This window comes from Juglans regia, chromosome 16 (genome assembly GCF_001411555.2).
Source record: "Juglans regia cultivar Chandler chromosome 16, Walnut 2.0, whole genome shotgun sequence".
Lineage (NCBI taxonomy): Eukaryota > Viridiplantae > Streptophyta > Magnoliopsida > Fagales > Juglandaceae > Juglans > Juglans regia.
In genome coordinates this window covers 23,377,981-23,399,853 of record NC_049916.1, presented here as the reverse complement: position 1 = coordinate 23,399,853, position 21,873 = coordinate 23,377,981, and the positions used below count along the sequence as shown (strand labels likewise).

The following is a 21,873-nucleotide window of genomic DNA, read 5'->3' as shown; positions in this document are numbered from 1 at the left end:
GGTGAGATACTCACAACCCCGTTTCCTAGCCATCCGATTGCTTTATCAAATCCGGATGTACCTTTCTTTGACGGCTCTGCAATTTTCTCAAAGGTTGCTGACAAACTAATTTCAGGAGTTGGGAACTTTCCAAGTGGACTTGGTCTTCAGTGGTAACAAACATTAATCCCAAGTGAGACAGTCCTGTTTGTCCAATGATCATACATATTTGAGTCCACAATTTATCACATCCGAAGCAAATTCTTTTTGTGCATTGAAAAAAAAAATTAAGACATGATATAAGCTAGAAATATATTCTTGCTAGATGATGGCTTCCAATCTTACAAATGAAACCTTTTTGCATGTGGGCCTAAGAATCAGAATGCATTAATCTGTACAAGGAAAGCCTAGTCTATTCTTCTACAATACAGTTAGGTGTAGCTCTAATCTAACTCCACATCAAGAGTCCCTCGGTTGGTCTCATAACCAGGAGTAACAAATCATAAACCAACCTTTCTATGGTTAACTTAAGTAAAAGAAGGGAATAACTCAATTATTCTCATAACTGCAATGCTAAATCTGGATGTGCTGCATCAACTCTGCTAGAACTAGGGGACCCTGGAGACTGAAATCTGACATTCAGGTCTGGAGGAACTGAATCTGGTTTCTGTTGCGGTGACAATCTGGAATCGGTTTTCTGTTGTGGTGACAGCCCTTGCCGAGATGGCCGCGGATGAAGCCCTCTTACTTGGACTGCCAATGCCTCACTACCAGAGTTTGGCAATGAGCCGTCAGAATTAGTTGAAGTTGAACTTTCCATAATTTTGGGGTCTTCCGAATTACGGCTGTTTGCAGTTGCCAGATGGGCAAGGTTAGTATTAGTCCTAGATATTGTATCAAGCATCCGAGGTGACTGTAAGCTAAACCCAGGAGGCCTGGCTGCTCCAATTAGTTTCCCCATTTGAGCTGCAACGTTAAACCCAAATGAAGCGTTAAATCCATTCATACCAGGTTGAAGAATACCGCTCTGATGAATCTGAAAAGGAGGCCTTGGCCTGTTTGCAACAGTACTACTATTCAATATGTTAACCCCAGTATGAGAATTAAATCCTTCAGCAACTTCTGGTTTAACTTTCAGGGGTTCAGGCAGTTTATGCACATAAATGGGGGATGAGGATGTGGTGGCAGATGGAAGGAGATGCTTGCCTAGATGGCCATCCAAAGCTGAGTGAGTAGAAGGTACTTGTTTTTCGGACAAATTATTTCCTTCAGGTGTCTCTGATAAGGTTTCTCCCTTCGATTCAACAGTGCGAATTGCAAAAGAGTATGAATTTTCAACAAGAGGAAATGACCGTGGTGGTGACAGTCGACCAAGTAATGAAGAAGGTAGTAGCAGTGGCCTTGGAAGTGTGACATCATTTTCTGCAACCCATCCAGGGCCAAACTTAAGGCCAGCAGGCAAAGATCTCTCGATCTTCTTAGAAGAAACTTTCCAAGCACCAGGTCCAAGATTTGCAGCAAAACGAGCCAGGCTCCTTGCATAACCAAACTCTGAAAGAAGCCCTACCTGATTCATATAAAAAAGCCAAGTCAACTAACCAACAAAAGTCAGGACCCGATAAGATAACCAAATAATTTGTCAACTAAAAACACAAAAAAATTCCGAGTTATATCTAATTAAAAATGATTCCTCAAGGGGAAATATTAGAGGCCATTGACAACGTAAATGTAGTTTAAAGGTGCACAAGTTCTATCTAATTATCACATCGTTTATAGTTTCTGTCGCTTTATGTAACTTAAAACTGCAATACACTATAGGTCATTGCCAGCTGACAGAATAATTTGGCCAGATCATCGAAGAATTTTAAGCTAACCGTTGATTCACTGGAATTTCATACGATCTTGAGTGGTATCACTTTTTCAGAATCAAAGAATTAAATAGAAAATTAAACAACAATGTAATACATACAGCCATTAGCTGCTTCCGCTCTCCAACAAAAGTAGTTAGCACGGACATCTCTTGTCCACCAGGCAATGGCTGGGAGTGCTTATATGTATTTCGTCTGTTCTCATCAAGTACAATTTGTTTCTTCCCATGCTTCATTTGATTACCCTTCATCATGGAAACTGTAAAATAAGTGACAGAAGCTCAAATCAAGCAGGATAATTGAAGATGATGGACAACCAAAAAGCAAGTTAATAATCTAGTTCCAAACCTGTAGATTCATCATTCCTGCCAAATTTGATATCACCCAACCAACTAGTATAAACATCATTATCGCGAGAACCATGAAGTCGTCCAGATGAATCTGCTAAAGCAGACTTGTCCAAAAGATGAGTTCCCTTTCTCAGATCATAATTGGACCAGTTGGTGTTTTCTCCCCCAGTAGCAAGAGTGGCATCAGTGGAAAATTCTGGACCAGCAAGCTCCAAGGAAGGCCTGCCCACTGATTTTTTAAAATTTTTGGTCGGTGGTCTACCTCTTCTAACTATTTTTGGTTCTGGGTCGTTATCATCACTATCTTGCCTCAAATTTTCAAAGTTCTTTCTTGCCAGCTCATGTATGGATCGTGCCTGAAAGAAGAAACAAGTTTTAGACAATACAAAAGATATTGAAACAATGCAAGATAGAAGTTTAAAACAGACCATACCTGTCGAAAATATATGGTATCAGGTGCATTATACTGCATTGCGTTCGAACAGATTAAGAAAACATCTTTCTGCATGATAATCAAATGAAATTTTCATTCTCAGGAAATGCAGTCACTAGCATTCTTCAAAAATATGAATAAAAAAAGTCTTCTAGAGCATCATTCCACCAAGTCATTTGCCTAATATCAATTATAGGGCTATCATTGGAAGATGATGCAGATTTAAAGATTTTTATAATATACTGTAATGAATCATTTCCTCGATATGGATTTGAGCCAATTTCTTAACAGAACATCACGACACAAGAATACATCATAAATCCTAGAATATAAGAAAAACATCAACAGAAGTTCACTCGACCTTGCCTTAGACAACTAAAAGATGATCGTAAACATGGAAGGGAACCACTAAATAATCTAACTACAACAGCAGAATGGCCCTCCTGTTTATCATCCTCAACGACACGTTGGGCTACATCAAGCATCAAGTGTTAAGCCTGATGTCTCTTTGTATTGAAACACTAATGTGACCCTGTGAAGCTCCCGTCACATGCAACTTAAAAGAAAAAACACCTCCTGTATGCTCTAAATTTAATGCAAAGAATGCAAGCAAATATACAAAGCAAAGAGCTTTTACTTCCTACAACCAGTTTCACAACCATATTACTCCTGGCTTGACATCGTTTGTTTTGTTCCACTATAAAAACAAGTTTTTTCTTTCTTTCAGCTAAAAATTGTTATCATCTGGTATCAGAGCCCAGATTGTGCAGATATGGTGGCACATAAGCAGCCAAGTCAACTGCCTGTGGGAAAAATGAGAGAAACCAATTATTTTGCATGCTTCTTAAATTCATTAACTCCAATTACCCAATAGGAGGCATGCACAGTGTGTAAAAAAGTTATTCTAGGCTATAGCCATTCCAATACATTAGCTGTTAAAATAATTGTCACAGAATTATATGTAAACAAACTGAGTATTAAGCAGTGCATCACAGCTTGGCATTTTTAACTAGATCGTGTTCACCAAGAAATCTAAAATCTAAAATCTTTTATTTCATTCTCAAATTGGTAAAGTCGATCGAGCCCACCAAACCCTTTTACAATATGAGTTAAGCCAGAGAGATGTAAAAACCCAAGGAAAGCACAAGTCACATGTGAACTTGTTTTTTTTTATAATTAATAAGAGATTTTATTACCAAGAATAGGCATAGCCCAAGTATACAGGATGTATACAAAAGAAAATACCTACATACACTCAAGAAACTGAAAAAGACTAAAGCAAATCAAGAAAATCATCTCTATTCAATACAAGAGCCCTAGCCCACAAACTCAAAGTAGTAAAGAAAAACTCCCAAAGTTCTCCCATCAAGCGTTCTCTGTCTTCAAAACACCTCCCATTCCTCTCCAACCATAAGCACGACATCAAACACGAGCCGGTCATCTTCCAAATGGCAGCAACACGTTGTCGTCCCTCAAAACCTTTCCACCAAGCAAGAAAATCCACCACTTGCTTAGGCATCACCCAAGCCATTCCCATCCTAGCAAAAATCTCATTCCACAAAATCTTGGCCACCTCACAATGAAGAAAAAGATGGTTAACAGATTCACCATCTTTTTTACACATAAAGCACCAATCTACTACATAAAGTCCACGCTTTCTTAAGTTATCCGTGGTCAGAATTTTTCAACGAGACACCAACCAACAGAAAAATGCCACCTTACTAGGCACCTTAACTTTCCAAATGCATTTCCAGGGGTAATCACAAACACAATGGCAGGTCAGCACCTTATAAAAGGAACTAACCAAAAATCTAGAACTTCCTGCATGAACCCATAGCTGTCCTCCCTTCCCTGAACAATCTTTACATCATATAATCTTCCAAAAGAATATGAGACTACATTCACTTCCCAATCATGCACATCTCTCACAAATTCAACACTCCATTGAGGATTATTATTCAAGAAAGAAAGGGAATCAGCGACTGCAGCATGTTGATCCCTAGCAATTCTAAAAAGGGAAGGGAAAACATTCTTGAGAGCTGAATCCCACACCAAATATCATGCCAAAAATTTATCCTTGTCCCATCCCCATGATTGAAAAACTCCCCCCAACCCATCCTAATGAACTTCCACAAACCCATCCCATACGCTCCTCTTACTTCATTAGAGCACCAACTCCCCCACATTCTCCCATATTTAACATCAACTATATTTTTCCATAATGCATCCCTCTCACAATGATCTCCATTACCATTTTCCAAAAAGAGCTTTGTTAAAGAGCCTTAAATTACGCACCCCCAAACCTCCACACGAAATTGGTTGACACACCTTATTCCAACTTACCAGGTGAAACTTTCTTTCCTCCCCTTTACCTCCCCACAAGAAATTCCAAAAAATCCCCTCAATTCTATTTGTCACCCCTGCTGGCATAGGGAGAAGAGAAAGGAAATAAGTGGGAAGATTAGACAACGTACTCTTTATCATAGTAGATCGTCCCCTTTTAGACAAATATAACTTTTTCCAACCAGCCAACCTTCTCACAATCTTCTCGATCGCCCCATCCCATGTCAAAACAGATTTGTGAGGAGCACCCAAGGGAAGACCAAGATACTTCAAAGGCATCGAATATATCTTACACTCCAAAATATTAGCCTTGGTTATGTTAATTCTAAGACCCAAAATATTAGCCAAGGGAAGACCAAGATACTTCAATTTCGGACTTGGTTAAGTTAATTCTAAGACCCAAAACCGCTTCAAAACATAACAACAAGGCTCTCAAAGAACGAAGATGTTCTTGATTGGTCTCACTAAAAATTAAAGTGTCATCGGCAAAAAGAAAATGTGATACTTTTAAGCAATTCCGAGACTCATCTCCCACCACAAAACCCAACAGGAAACTTCCTTCTACCGCCACTTCAATCATTCTACTCATAGCATCTATGACTAGAACAAGAAAATGAGATAACGAATCTCCTTGTCTCAAGCTAGGTGAACTATTAAAAACCCAACCGGGGTGCTATTCACCAAAACAGAGAATCTCGGAGTCGAAATGCAATGCTTGATCCACATACACCACTTCTCTCGAAAACCATATCTCCCAAGTAAGTACGAAAGGAAATCCCAACTAACATGGTCGTATGCCTTTTCCATGTCCAATTTGATCAAAATTCCAGATTCATCCAATCTAATTCTACTATCCAAACATTCATTAGCAATTAAGACCGAATCAAGAATTTGTCTCCCCCTCACAAAGGCATTTTGAGATTCCGAAAAAATTTTATCCAACACCACACTCATGCGATTAGCTAGCACCTTGGAAATGATCTTGTACACCCCATTTACCAAACTAATAGGCCGAAAGTCCCACATTTCCACAGCCCCCACCTTTTTAGGAATTAGTGCAATAAAATTAGTATTGAAACTTTTCTCGAATTTCATAAATGAATAAAATTCAAGAAAACCCTTCATAATATCTTCCCGCACTATGTCCCAACAAGATTGGAAAAAAGCCATTGAAAAACCATCCGGGCCTGAAGCCTTATCCCTCACCATTCCTCTAACCACATCAAGAACTTCATCATCTTCAAAAGCTCTCTCTAACCATTCTGCACTTACCAGGTCAATGGAATAAAAAATCAGCCTATCAAGCTTAGGTCTCCACGAAAATTCTTCCCTAAACAGCTTCTCATAGAAATTGACAATATGTTCCTCAATGGCCTCTTGATCTGAAAGGATGCAGTCATGAAGTACCTCAATAGCATTATTTCTTTGATGAGAGTTCACCATTTGGTGAAAAAAATCAGTACACTTGTCACCTTCCTTCAACCAAAGGACCCGAGATTTCTGCCTCCAAGAGATTTCCTCCATTAAAGTGATCTTCTCTAATTCAGCCATCACCTCTTTTTTTCTCTCCAATTCTTCACTGGATATGTCCCACTGGATATGTCCCCAACAGCTCCCTCTCCTCCAAGCACTGCAGTTTTTGCAGCAAAAGCTTCCTCGTATTTTCCATGATCCCAAGCTCCTCCACATTCCATTTCTTCAAATCTTGTTTTAATGTTTTGAGTTTACCAGTCAATACAAAGCTCGGAGTACCAAAAAAAAAGTACGAAGACCACCACGACCTTATCCTATCCACGTGGACTTGTACTCCAAAAGAATTAATCCATGTTACCATTGGATCATTATAAGATGCAAGAACTTCTCAGTCTCAAGTAATGGGGGATCACATTCACTATCTTCTCATACTAAATCCAGGATATTACAATACCAATTAACAGTTAACTTCAAAAGAATTAACAACGTTACAATTAGAGCTCCTTGGAATTATTATAGACCATAAGAACTCCCTCGCAGGCAATATAGAATTCACCTCTCTCATACTGAATTGGGGTATTACAAGAGGTACCTTAAGTTTCTAAAACTTAACAGTTCCAACGAGTGGTACAAACACGAAAATCAGATCTTCAAAAGGAAAAACTCACTTGGTGTTAAAAGAGCTCTTGTTGTCACGGATTGACTGAGAACTTTATACACAACTGAAATATGTAGTCAATTAGCATGAAAATCCCAGTTTAGCATACTTGAGCTCATAGGCTTGATACCACAATGTTCAACAACAAAAACTCCCGTATGGAAACTAACTAAATGCTAGGTCATGTTCCCTTTATCTATCACATCTAGGATATATTTGAATGCATCCAGTGCGCAAATTACACATAGGAGGAAGGGGAAAGGAGGCAAGACTTCCTTTTATAGAAGGTATAAAACCTACCAGCTACGACAAGATCTGTAATCTTAGCGTTATAGAACAAGGCATTTAAATTGAATAAAGCAGAGAGGAAATCGAAATCCTTCAAAGATGAGTTCAATGGTCCTGATACCACACAAATGCAACATGTATGGGAGGTTAATTGGCCAGCCAATCTAACCAATAAGATGTTTCATACAAAACACAGCCAACAGAGAGCAAATCTAAGTGCAAATTGCAAGACTTTTATATGATGTCAGTCAGGACAGCTGAAGATGAAATTTATCTCTAGTCCCTAGAAAACCAAATGCCAACTGGAACATCTACAAGAAATTAAAAAACTACAAAATTCAAATTAGGAAACAGGAAAAGGTGTCAAATGAAGTTGAAACCGCACAAGCACAACCCAACCTCAAACTGTTCCAAGATGGCATAAGCTCCACTAGTAAGTTTATTCCTCACGGTTCCAAAATCCATTGGGTGCTCTATCACCTCATGGTAGTCAGGAAGCTGCTTAAACAAAGAAATAACAATACAAAAGTAAGAAACAAATGCATAAAAGCCTTAGAAATTAATGCGTCACCTTTCATTTTGAAGAACTAACCTCATTCGGGTCCACTGGCTCAGAGAACACACCATAAGTGTCCTTCCTGGTATTAAAATCAAAAAACAAAAACACATCAGCAAACTGAAAACCTAAAGCTACATGATCAAAGTAATCAAAATACGATCTGGGAAAATGAAAGACAAACTTTTGAAGCCTGTCGAGAATGAACAGTAACAGCTTTTTATCCGGTAAAGGCGTTGGGGGTCCCGAATCCAACTGACTCCCTGCACATCATCATGCACATAAGCACCGACCAGAAGCAAAAGGCTCATTTTTTTCTTATTTAAGCAAATGGGCGTCAGGCTATTCGCAAACCTTGGTGGGCGTCTGTGGGGTTTGCACCAGAAACGGACTTGTCGCCCTGCAAAAAAATAGAAGGAACATATATTTTCCATTATGGGTATGGAAGAAGAACCAAAGCGGTATGAAAAAGCAAAGTACGCTGGCATTCAAAACGTCCAAAAAGGGCAAATACAGTTACAAACTGTGAAAACTAATTATTATAAAGAAAAAAGAAAAGACAAATTAAAGCTTTTCATCAGATTTGACAGGCAACTCATTATAAGAGAGATTCAGTAAATAAAGACGGAGAACAATCCCAAAAAAAACTCGTACGAGAATTGTAGGGTTACAAAGAGACTCAATTTCCTAGAGCAAAGCCGGGGCCGAGTCAAACCCTTTTTCCGCCTGAAATTCTAGAAGCTCAATAAAAGGCAAAGTCTACAGGGTGCGAAATTCAAGGAGTTTTCAAATTATGTCAACGCATGAGTCCGCCGAATAAAAGAATAGTTGTCCAGATTAAAAAGCCAATTTGGCGGCTATGGCCGCAAAACTATTTTTGTTTATTTTATTCAGGCAAAGCAACAAGAAATTCGATACCTTGGAGTGGTCCAGGAACCCAGATCCATTCCCGATCGCATTGATCTTCTTCTTCTTGTTGCTATTCGAGGCGGCGTTGCTCTCGTTCACTTCCTCGGCGTTGGAATCAGAACCGCACGAATCGGGAGAGGCGCCGGAATTGAGGGGCGATTTCTGGGAGGGCAATCTGAGCACCAGCTTCAGCTTCTTCTCGCGGCGCTTCCCGGCCAATTCTTCGTCTTCGTCGTCGTCGTCGTCGTCGTCGTCTTCGTGGGTGTTAGGGTTACGGCGAGTGGAACGCCGGAGAGGGGAAGTAGAGGCGGCGGGGAGAGTTGGATGATTGGGGGTGGAATGACGTTCAGAGTCGTGGTTCCGCTTCTGTTGCTGATGCTGATGTTCTTGTTCCTTGAGCGTACGCTTCTGGAGATCTAATAGAGAAGGCCGTCCTTTCTTCTTCTTCCTCCTCTCCACTATCTTACCCATCTCTCTCTCTCTGTCACAGAGTCTCTCTCTCTCCCCCCTCTGTGGCGAGAGAGGGACAAACAAACAGGGTGTTAGTTTTTTTTATTTATTTTTTAATTAAAAAAATTGTTTTGTTTTGTCTTCATTTATTTATTTAATTTTTATTTTACTTCGGAAAAAGAGGGGTGTGTTCTGTGACTGTTAGGAAGGTGGCATTCCAAGCACGTGATGTTGGCACGAGTTTCCCTGCCTTTGCCACGTGTTCTTTTGTTTCGAGCTCGAGTTCTGCTGGCTTGTTCTTGTTCAGTCGGAGTAAACATGGACAGAAACCACAGACGAGGTCAAAAAGTTCGGTCAACAAGCTGACAATATCTACCTTGACCGTCAGAAAGCGAATGAAGAGGACAGTCGCGTGGCGCAGAAGAAAAAGAACCAAAATTTATTAGGTCAAAGAAAAATTATGATCTTTATGCCACTGAATTAGCCATGTATTGCAGCGTTTCTATGGCAACTCACCCAGTATACTAATTCCTTATCTTGCTTACTAGGGACGAATTTCACATTCGGTGAGCCGGATTCTTCTTTTGGGTCTTTCTTTTACTTGGATTGATCTTGGTTTGCTTGATAAGGTTTCCGAGGCGCTAAATTTTTGGGTTTGTTTTGGTTTGGCATTTGAAGCCCGATTCCTCTTCTGGGAATGTTTTTGTTTTTTATTTACTTTTTCTGTCTGATATGGTTTCCGAGGTTGACGAAGTGCTAATATTTCTGGTATATATGTTTTGGTTTTTGGCTTTTGAAGGCCTACAAGACCATTGGAATGGTGGGAATCAGGTGGTGACATTTTGGGAGGGAGAGATGAGGTTGCTAGTGGGACATGGCTCGCTTGTAGCAGGGGTGGACGGGTGGCTTTCCTCACAAATGTCAGGGAAGTTCAGAAGTTCCAGAGGCCAATAGTAGAGGGAATCTCCCAGCCCGGTTCTTGAAGGCGATTGGTTTGATCAAATTTTGGCACCCACTCCCTGTTTGATCTGTTCTCTGTGTGAATGATTTAAAGGGTTCTAGAGATATGCATGTTGATTCGAACATATAGGTTTTGCCGTGTACTTTAGTGGACAAAGACGCGCTAGTCTCACGATACCCAAAAACACTGATCATGAGCTTTTTTAATCGCCTCCATAATCATTTATATTACTCCCAGCAAGATAGTATAATATTTTTGACAATATAGAGTAGCGTTGTTGTTGCAGGAAGTCGTTTGGTTTCGTAAGAAGTCATTTATGATCTACAATCAGTAAATCGTTATCCATAGAGAACTTATCAAAAAAATTGTCAACCATAGAGAAGTACTGATCTCATTTTCATTTGATCTAGGCCATGCAAAGTCTACCATTATACCCCTTTCCTTGTTGCTTAGATTATTTGATTTGCGTATCGATTGTGATGATTGATGTGAGATGCGCTAAAGTACTTTCGTTCTCATGCACTTCGGGGACGTTTCAACTTTGAAGTAGTTTTAAGCTTAGTTCAATTGAGGACTAACTCAAGTGATCTAGGTCGACCGACTTTGTTTCTTAGAAAAATATTATTGTTACAAGTTTCTATATCATATAGTTGTAGAGCAAGAAGAAACCCATAATGGGTTTAACCTGATATTAGCTGATCTTTGTTCCAAAACCATGCTTTACGTAACTAATAGCTAGAGTGAAAGAAGGTAACAACTTCGTTACCGATCGATCAGGTGGAACCTGGGATTCATGTGTACACAAGTGCACGGTTAGATTCTCCATGCAGGTCAAAGGTAGAAGGTATGTTACACTCGGTGTACATGATATATAATTGCAATTCTGGTTACACAAAAGAGTTTTATTTCTTTATGCCTTAATAAGAAAGGAAAATGCTTCTTGTTTCTTCAATAGCGACCTAGATAGACCTTATCTCTTGTATATCATCTTGTGTATTTGGGCTATTGCTTAATTTTATTTTTTAATAGGTAAGTTATATATTGCTTAATATGCATACAATACCCTCATACTGAGTTCAAACATCAGTTTGAAATTGTTACCCAGTCGTTGATCAGCCTGAAAAAGAAGACAAGTCATTATAATTTGCAATAGAGTAAACCGTTAAATATGCCGAAAAATAACTACTCATGAAAGAGATGGTTGAAACTCTTAACGATGAACACGGTTAAAAATTATGAAAGCATGCTCCCTCCCATTTTCCCGCAAAATGGAAAATATCAATTAAGTTCCATGCTATCAATTAATTACATCTAGGTACTAGTGAGAGATACAAACAGGTCCTAAAAATTGTTCATATTACAAATAATAGCCAAAGCTCAAGAAAATAAAGTATTGTTGAAAAATCGCTTCAGCTCCTCCAAATAACGCTCTATGTCTTCAAAGCACCTCTTATTCCTCTCTAGCCACAAGCATTACATAATGCAATAAGGATCATTCAGCAGCTATACGTGGATTCCCCTAATTCATGTCCAACACTCCAGAATATCTCTAACTTTTATAGGTATAGCCCAAGCCACTCATGTCCTATTGAGGATCTCATTCTATAAACACATTGCTAACTCATAATGTAATAAAAAATAATTCACTGATTCTTCATCACTCTTGCACAAGAAGCATTAATCTGCTATGACAAGATCACGTTTTTTCAAATTATCCGACATAAAAATCTGCCCGAGAGATGCAGTCCTTACAAGTGACTGGTAAGAACATAACTGGTTCCACAAATTCATGTGGCCAACATTGTCTGATGAGAGTACAAATGGATAGTTTTTGAGTAGACACATAAGTTTTATTGTACACATTGCAGTTGACACATGAGTTTTTTGGTTGTACTTTTGTTGTACACATTGCAAACAATTTTTCATATGAGATTTGCTAGGCATCAATCCGTATCCGCTGCACACCTCGCATATATTTTTATTTTTATTTTTTTTTACACTCAATGCATTGAGTGTGCAGCGGATACGGCTGATACAAATATTTTTCCTTTTCATATACATTATAACCTCTCTTTTTTTCTCTTTTGATTATAATGTAGATTTTTCACTCTACATTAGTTAAGCACTAATTTTTTTGTTTGTATTTAAAATTCATCTCAATTCATCTTAACTTATCTTATTTTATCATTACAATTTTTTAAATTTTCATACAAAATATAATAAATAATTCAACTTTTTCAAATCTCAAAATAATTTTCACAAATTCTCACATAAAATATAATAAATAATTTAATTTTTATTCTACTATTCACAAATCATTTTAACCCATTTATAAATTCAAACCACTCGTCCGAGCTGATAGAGAACACACTGCATATGTACTTATTCGCATAGGATGGTCTTTTACTCTCTCCTAAGGTACGGCAAGTCGAACACGTGCAAGCTACAGCACAGCACATTGTTAGAACTAGGACTCGCTGCCATTCCCAGCTGACACAGCTCTCTTAGGACATGTACAAGGGTTGCAGCTGCAGTGCTCGCCACATGAACATGTTGCGTTTGGTTGTGCACTGGTTCATCACATTACATTATATATTTTATAGTAACTGAGAATGATCCAACAATCAAACTTTATATCTATTAATTATACTAGGTGTCAAACTTGGATTCTTTTTAAGTTAGCAAACAAGTGAATTCTTTTTATCCCCGGTTACATCAACTGATGTATTATATTATTAATTTACATTTGAGCATTTTTAGGACTTGGTGATTAGGAATTAACAAGAGTATTTGAGACTCAACTGTCAAGTGGTGAAGGCCTTGATCTCGAGATATCACTCTCTTCAAGGTCTAAGGTTTAACAGGTGCAAACAATCATTTAGAACCACATCCGATTTAACTAGTTTTGTATAGGAAAAATTTCGAGAGTGAAGTACACAGGACCGAAGTTTACTCTGCAGGGATAGGTCTGAAGGGTCATGCCTGGGACAAGTTCCCGACATTTAAAAAATAAATAAAAATCTCACATGAAATACCTTTATTTCTCCTGAGTTCACATTTTATCATCTTCATTCATATTTCATGCCCATTCTTGGACTTTCAAGTTCAGAGTCCAGTTCATACTCGGCCATACAATGTAGCTAGTCCTAATGCAGTACCAAAATCATCTTCATAACGCTCAAGTGCAATTGAGACCCAATTCCTATCACGACAACAAAAATCAATGACATGCATGAGCCTAGTGGCAAATTGATTGCCCAACTACTTATAAGTTATTAATATTTTTTAGGCATTCATGTGGGGAAATGGTAGAAATTTGGTTATCATGTGCTGAACTTTTTATTAAATATATTGAAAAACGTGCTCCATGCAATCATGTTTATAGCTGATCGAGGTCCTAAAGTTGTGATAGCCAACAAAAGAGTGCGATGAATGAGAGCACTGAGAGCGATGGGTGTATGATCGAATGACTGACAGAAGTGCTCTATTTATCATCCCCTCTTTCGCGCTGCTGCTGTGTATCTTTTAATGTTTTTTTTTTTTTTTATTTCTTCTTCCATCAAGCATTGCGCATCTAAATTCTAAATGGTATGTAAAGATAAGTAACTTATATGTTTTTTTTTTTATTTTTAAACAAGTGTTAAGCAACTTTTATGTTATATTCCTAAGATGCAAAGAGTTTCCAATTTGTTTATTTATTTTAAACAGTTTTTCTATACACAATCTCCACATGTAGACGTTGTGCAGTCGGCTGACGTGGTGCCACATCAGCTGATATTAAAAAAAAAATTTGAAAACGAGAGAAAACATACCTGAAAGCATATTAAACCCATTTCATTTTGCATTTCCCGCTTCTGCTCTGTATGCAAGACCAAAGCCGATTGAACCCATTTGCCAAGCTTTTTTCGTCAATTGAAATCCATCTGCAGATTGAAACCCATCTCTTTGGGTTTCTACCTCGATCCAATTGTGTTGGGTGCCCCATCTCCTCTCCACCTTGTTCCCATCTGCCTTTCCAGTTTCTTTCGTCTTGAAATTGCTCTCAACTAGTCACAAATTTTTTATGTTAGGTTTTTTTTTTTTTAAGAGCGTGAATCTGGGTTTGATTGCAAAGAAATTTTGGGACTTGTGAGTTCATTTTTAGTCTAGAAAGCTTGCTATTTGAGGTAAGAATCATGGGTTTTGTTATTCTTAGATGTTTGATTTGAGCTTGAGAATTATGGCTTTTCCTTTTTGTTTGATATGAATAAATCTTGAAAATTTTCCATTATTGAGATTTCAATGAATGAAACAGAAGAATTGGTTGAAATCGAAAAGAGATTGGTTCTCTTAAGGTTAATGAATTTGCTAGTTTAAGTATTCCAAGATAATCGTAGGAAGAAACCTTTTATTCCTGGCAGTGAAAAAATGAAGACTTTGGAGCAGGATTCATGGTGTTTTATGTATTTAGAAGTTGATTCGAAGAAACGGAAGAACTATGAGTTAGAGAAATTATATTTTGGAAATGTAAGAATGAGTAGGGCAGCTGGAGAGAAATTTCTTAAGGGTCTTCGAAACACAGTGAGGACGGACGGAGTAGATGGGTAGAGAAAGGTAGAGAGGGGTCGAAGAAACACAGAGAGGTCTTTGGGTCTTTGAAAAATAGAGAGGGGTTGAAACACAGAGAGAATGAGGGAGAGCTGAGAAAATGGGGGTAAACTAAAAATAAAAATGATTCGAAACACAATGAGGACGGACGGGGCAGCTGAGGAGAGAAAGGGGAAGAGAGGTCGAAGAAACATAGAGAGGTTTCGGGGTGTTCGAAAAACAAAGAGGGGTCAAAACACAAAGGGAAGGAGGTAGAGCTATGGAAATGGGGCAAACAAAAAAAAAATGAAAATAGCGTCGTTTTGTTTTGTCCACATCAGCACCGTTTACCCAACGCTTGCACCAACCGACTCACTCCAGCATTTTTCTATTTTAAATTTGTGTTGGAGGATATAATCTGGACATAAATATTTAATTTACTAGATTTAGTGCACTCATTAAAGTCACCAACTTTGGAGCAAACTAAACATATCCTATTGGTAAAAGAGCCTATTGGAATTAGCCTCGTGCCTATTTACATTTGAGTATTTCTCACTTTGAGTTGGAGAAAAAGTAAAATACTAATATTCTTTTATGTATTTTCCTTTGTTTAATTCCATAAAATAGACCTTTCTATCGAGCCGCGTAACTCTTTCTGATGCATCATATGATCTACACACTTCATGTATGGAACAACATACCCCTGCAAGCTGTGGATGGATAAAATGTTCAGCTTAAGATTGAGCCCAATCACTAGGCTATATTAGAGGACAAGATAAAGAGATAGGAGTGGGAGACAAGGAAGGACATGGAGCAGGCAGGTGACAGGGGACTTCAGATTAGGTTAGAGGGAAATGGAGAAGAAAATAAAAGCTAACATATGCAAAAGGATAAGATCCTATCATTGCAAACTGGCACATGCAATAAGGAGATGTATAAAAAGCCTTCAACCAAATAACCAAGGGAGCTCTCAACTTCTTCTACTTCCTCTTCTTCTTCAACCCCGAAAAGGAGCGCTCTAGAGGGATTTTCTTCTCCAATAAATGGATCTCCAACTTTATTTGTACAGTGATATATGAGGGATCATGAGTGATTATAAACAAATACATTATAGTAGAAACTTCCCTCCTTAAAACTTCATGGACGTAGGCATAGTGTCGAACCACGTAAATTTTTGTGTCTTTTTTTCTTTATTTTCTCTACACTTATCTGCTATGGACGTACGCACTATCACCTTATAGCTGCATCGGAACACTACCGAGGGCTCCAAGCAACACCGATCAAGGCCCAATCTATTCAGTGGACCAATAATGACTCTTCTTTCTCTCATTCCGATATGTTGTGCGATTTTTTCAGCATCAACACAAGCGATCGAGAAAAGGCATCTTGATGGATAATTAAGATTCAAGAGACACTTTACTTTGACAGATAATAGGCAGAATATAACTTTTGTAATGGATTAACAGTCAACAGTATGAGATATTACATGTTTAATGCCTAATCTTGGTTTGTGAAACAAATTAATATAACTTCACGTGATGCGTTCAATTTATTTTATAATAAAAGTAGTTTATAATTTAACATATCACATTAAGAGCTCTTTTGGATAGGTAGATGAGATGATTTTAAATGAGTTGAATAAAATATTGTTAGAATATTATTTTTTAATCTTATTATTGTTTTAAAATTTGAAAAAAATTAAATTATTTATTATATTTTGTATAAAAATTTGAAAAATTTGTAATAATAAGATGAAATATGTTGAGAGTGTTTTTACATCTAAACAAAACTTCATATTAATTTTATAAAAATAAACTCACAAATTAATATCACTTTTAGTGATACGTTCAATTTATTTTATAATAAAAATAATTTTATAATTTAATTTATCATATCAAGTTATGTTAATTTATAAATTTATTTTTATAAAATTATTTTAGTGATAAACCATTTCTATATTCCTTAATAACAATTAAACAGTTTATTGTATATTGTAACAACTAAGAGTACTCTCATTGGAATAGCTAAATTAAAGTACATTTTTTATAAATGTAAGATGAATTTAATTTTTAGCTATTCCATTTATATAAATCTCCACATTGGAATAGCTATTTTTTTATTATATGACAATAAAATAATATAAGATGAATTTAATTTTAACTATTCACATCAAATCTTCAAATTGAATTATCTATTTATTCATTATATAATAATGAATAATTAATAATTTTGAAAAAATTTTAATTTTTTTAATTATGAATTTATTTTATTTTATCATATTTTACTATTCATAATATTATATATTAATTTGTAATTGTATTCTAATTATATTTTTTTAATTGTCATTTACAAAGAAGAGAAAAATAATTAATATTAAAATGAGAGAGAAAGAAATAATATAAAAATGATTTGATGAATGAATAGTATGTTCCAAATTTAAAAATTAGTTTAAATATTACTATAGCTATAATTCAATGTGAGCAATTTATTGACCTAATAATTAAATTCTCATTAGATTTAACTTTTAATTAATCCAATAAAAATGCTCTCAAGAATCATAATTCAGACTTCGCATATGAGAGTCCCATCATTCATATTCTCAACTTCAACTTTTGACAAAGATTCAACAAAAATAAAACAAAAACCAACAACAGTTTTCGAAAATGGATGTCTGCTGAGTATGCATCTTTTTGTTTCTGAACAGCACCGACAGAGTTCTGCAGAATTGGTTAAATGAACTATGAAGCCATTTTGTATCATCGCTGACCTCATTGAAACCAGCTGTAACCCTACAACAACAGACTTTCCCACCGCCCAACAAGTGGGCCACTATAACCGGTCTGTGCCATCATGGGTCTGAAATATCTATCTCATGAGTCATAATAATATCAACCTTTTTTTGTGTACTTTTGTGGGTCCCAATCTTAGCTGTGATTCACATATGTCTACCGCATTCAACTCGTAAAAATATCTTATCTCATTAATTATAATTTTTAAAAACTTATTTATTATTTATTTTTTGTGATGATATAATATTAAATAATAAATTTATAAATAAAATATAATAAATAATATCTAATAATCTAATATTATATTATATTATAAAGTAATAAAAATTAAGATAACAAATAATATTACTCTTAAAAATTAATATTATAATAATATTTTATTTAATTTTTGATTTTTATATAAAATTATCTCATAACAGAAAAATCTCCGATTCTACAATCTCTACTGCCCCACTCGAATAGGATTGAATTAAAGAGGATCACGATCTGCCTGGCTTTTGTTCTTTCAAAGTCTTGAGCACACAAGCCAAAACCCTTTTGCCCAAAGGGAGGGAAAAGTAACAAACCAACAGGAAAAGCAGTTACATAGATCACTGCTGAACTCATGAACATGACCATCCAGGTGGAGATCGAGGTTTTGGCCCTTTGGGTAAACCTTTTTGCTCTATTTGACTTCGATGGTAATCATTAGTAGTGGGCTGGCTAATCAAATCACTTCGTTCATCTCACTATTTTGACAGCCTTTCCTACTTGGTGTTTGCCATCAAAATGGCAATATGCAAATGCAATCAATCTACCATTCATTTAAACTGGCATTTGCAGTGGAAGACCAATAACAATGGCGTAGACAATGCTAATGCAGGGAGCAGAAAGGGTTTCATATCTCCAATTTCATCTGCACAGTAGCATTCAACCCTTTCGTCATTGTAATTTCTATCCCAACGATTTGTATCAATCTTTGATTATGCATAAGTTCAAGCAATGTATCAATCTTTGTACCCAAACTCGGAAAAAAAAAAACAAAAATCTAACCCCATTCATGAAGATGAACTCTTAAACAACTGAAATCTAGAAAACCCCACAAGGGAAAATAAAAAAAAAAATTAAGATAAGCTAAAGCATAGCCGATCAAGAAAGTGGCTAATCCAAAGCATTAGGACCAGCACAAGCCTGCAAAGCAGGGCTCCAGATCCACTGCACCAGAAACCTCCTTCCATTCCTCCCATTCAGATTAAATGTCCTCCCCACCCTATCCCTCATTACCTGTCCTATATACCCACCACCGCCTCCCGTACCGTACAAACCTTCGCACAAGTCCCCGATCTCCGTCGGTGCCGTGGGATCTTCCCCGGCGTACCACGCGTTGACCAATGGGTTCGACGACAGTTCGGCCAGCTCGTGTCCGATCACGCTGATCATGCCGTCCACGCCGACGTTCTTGTTTGGCGGTCGAAGAGCCCCGGGACCACCGCCCGCCATGTAACCCGGTAAAGCGAAGGGGTAGGCGCACACCTCGGGGCACTGCTTGGCGGAGTTTCCGACCCAGGCGTAGGGAATCGTGGAGCCGACCATGGACGGGAATGTGAAGTAGTGGAAGCCGCAGACGGCGCGGCAGAAGTCCTGGACGACGACATCTTGGGCAGTGAGAACGAGGTAAACGCCATTCTGGTGATCCACGGGGAAAGGCGCGGACTTGACGGCGGTAGCGATGACTTGCTGGATGCTGAGACGGGTCAGTTGGGTCCCGTGAGAGTATTTGAGATCGCAATACTCGCCTGCGATGAGGACTGTTCGGGATACATTGGCGCCAGTCTGGTCGGTGTAGAGCGAGACTGTCCGCCACCATTCCGAGACCGACGGTGATGGGGCGGCGGGAGTGGAGGGGGAGAGTGAGAGGATGAAGTCTTTGATAAGTAGCTTGTTGGAACGAGACCAGAGGCCGTACCAGACGAGGTAGATGTTGATGGGGGAGGAAGAGAGGACGGGACCCATATGGTAGCGGAGGTGGACGAGGTTGGAGGAGCCCTCGAATTTCTTCGAGGAAGAGAGCGCTCTTGGTGGGAGTTTGGGGTTGATCATGTATTCAGCGTGCGTGTTTAGGGTCTGCGATGAAGAGGAGGAAGAGGAGGAGGCATCGGCGGTGATGGTGAAGTGAGAAACGAACAGCAAAGCTGCGACAAAGAAAAAATGAGGTGGTGGTGGTGGTGGTGATGACGACATTTTCAGTGGAGATGGTGAGTGAGAAATTAAGGAGAGGGATGGGTTATATATAGCATAGAGGCCAGAGGGGGGAGGAATTGCGATTGCAGTGTCCAGCGTCCTACGGCCAATGTGTTGTCAGCCTTAAGGACCAAGATTCGGCTGGTTGGTACAGTAAAATAAGATAAATTCAAATAATTTGAGACAGTGTAAATAAAATATTATTAGGTTATTATTTTATAATATTATTATTATTTTATAATTTAAAAAAATTAAATTATTAAAAAAATTTTGTATAAAAATTTTAAAAAATTATAATAATAAAATAAAATAAAATTATCTCTCCATCTAAATAGAGCTTCAAAATCAATATTCAAACTCACCTTGCGGCCTATAAGGTGAGATTTTGAAATTGTTAGAGCATTACTATTAGACTCAATAAAATTATATTTTGGTAAAAATTTAATTAGATTGTATAAAAATTTATTGTGATGGATTCAATAAAATTACAGTATCTTTAAGTTTGATAATTTTCACTAGTCAAATTTATCAAGTTCAAGTTACTGGTCAAATATTATTTTGGCATAAAAAATTTTCTCTCCCTAATGTTATTCGTTTCGTGCAAACTCTCAACTCCATAAAATTCCTTCGTCTCAAAAGTACAAAGCGTTCAAATTCCAAATTCAATCATAGAAGGTGGCTAATCTCTATCAGTCATCATTTCAATGACGTGACATCATCTTACTAGAGTGCTTCAACTTCTAGTTTTACAATATTATAATTAGTTGATGCCAATGAAATTATCAAAATCAATATTTTAATATAATAGTGATAGATTTGGAAAGTCTATTATTTAATATTGTTGGAAATTGGCTAACTAAATTTATAAAAGTGAATTCTCTAATTAAATTTTGGTCAAACTTTATTGAGTCCACTACTAATGCTCTTAGGTTACGTTTCGAACATGGAAGAAGTTGAATTTATTTAAGTTGAGTTTAAATTTAAATTTAGTCCAACATCTAAATATACAACTTTTAAATTACTAAATATCACTCAACTCAAAATTTTTTACACGTGAGACTCGTAACATTTTTCAACTCAATGTTTTTTTATACGTAGGATTTATAACTTTTTTCAACTTCCCATAAATACATTTAAACCCATCTTAGGTGGCCTTACAAAACTCACTCTACCATCTCAACTCATTACTATTTATAAAAAACTCAACTTATCTCAACTCAGCTCAACATCTAAACGCAACCTTAAAGATTCACCAAATGATAACCACTATTTTACATTGCACATCTATGTAATATAATTTGATTTATAAGATAAATTTTAAAATTTAAATTGTTACAAATCAAGTTATATCACATAAATACGATGTAATATAAAGATATTCAAATAAAATTATTCTAACTAGAATACAAAATATTTGACATACCACGTCAACTCATATCCAATTAAATATGAGAAATGGCATTTGTAATTTTAGAGTGTACAAATCATATGAATTATTTTTAAAAAATGATAAAGATAGAACTAACATGAAAAAATTAATTTTTTAATGATAATTTTTTTTTTAGTGAGAATGCACACTTACCCTGTAAGCGTATCTGTCGTTACTTTTTAAATATTCGTAAAAACCTTCTAAAGTATAAAAGTTTTGGTTCTTTTTTGAGTTGTATTTATTGGGAAAGCGGTGTTTGCGAGGGAACATCATTATCTTCTTGTAAAATAAACTGACATTTCCTTTACTTTCATGCTTTAGTTCACTGTATATGATCATTAGTTAGCATTTTACACACGATTTGTTTATTCAATGATGTGGTGGTGTTTGGAGTATCAACTTTTCTTAATTACCAAAGCTTTGATAGAGAGTAACGTTACTTAAAAGTTGTAAGGTGTACAAATTTTTTATATTTATTTTTTAAAAATGTAAGATTTATGGTTTAAAATATAATTTTTTTTTTATTTGAATCTCAGATTTATCCACATTTTTTAAAAAGTGAATGATTGTCTAAACAACTGACTGTTTCGTCGTTTCCTCC

General features: G+C 36.8%; 2 protein-coding genes and 1 pseudogene across 2 annotated transcripts; 1 reads left to right on the top strand and 2 right to left on the bottom strand.

The window, feature by feature from the left end:
- Positions 1-279: 279 nt before the first annotated feature.
- Positions 280-9,381, bottom strand: LOC109006651. The gene is made up of 9 exons (XM_018986004.2): positions 8,867-9,381; positions 8,303-8,348; positions 8,133-8,211; positions 7,985-8,030; positions 7,792-7,890; positions 2,631-2,699; positions 2,196-2,553; positions 1,949-2,106; positions 280-1,546 (listed from the first exon to the last, which is right to left on the bottom strand). The coding sequence occupies exons 1-9, from the start codon at positions 9,326-9,328 to the stop codon at positions 539-541; spliced, it is 2,325 nt and encodes a 774-aa protein (XP_018841549.1). The 5' UTR covers positions 9,329-9,381; the 3' UTR covers positions 280-538.
- A 244-nt stretch (positions 9,382-9,625) lies between these two features.
- Positions 9,626-11,007, top strand: LOC109006488 (annotated as a pseudogene).
- Positions 11,008-18,406: 7,399 nt separating this feature from the next.
- LOC109006654 (protein EXORDIUM-like 5) lies at positions 18,407-19,936 on the bottom strand. The gene has a single exon (XM_018986008.2). It carries the CDS (start codon positions 19,841-19,843, stop codon positions 18,764-18,766), a length of 1,080 nt encoding a protein of 359 aa, XP_018841553.1. The 5' UTR covers positions 19,844-19,936; the 3' UTR covers positions 18,407-18,763.
- Positions 19,937-21,873: the final 1,937 nt, after the last annotated feature.

Excerpts from the sequence above, each read along its gene's own strand:
- LOC109006654 (XM_018986008.2), bottom strand. The coding sequence starts at position 19,843 with ATGTCGTCATCACCACCACCACCACCACCTCATTTTTTCTTTGTCGCA.
- LOC109006651 (XM_018986004.2), bottom strand. The coding sequence starts at position 9,328 with ATGGGTAAGATAGTGGAGAGGAGGAAGAAGAAGAAAGGACGGCCTTCT. Across the intron at positions 8,212-8,302 it reads CCCCACAGACGCCCACCAAG|GGAGTCAGTTGGATTCGGGA; the intron begins GTTTGCGAATAG and ends GATGATGTGCAG. Across the intron at positions 2,554-2,630 it reads ATACCATATATTTTCGACAG|GCACGATCCATACATGAGCT; the intron begins GTATGGTCTGTT and ends TTCTTCTTTCAG.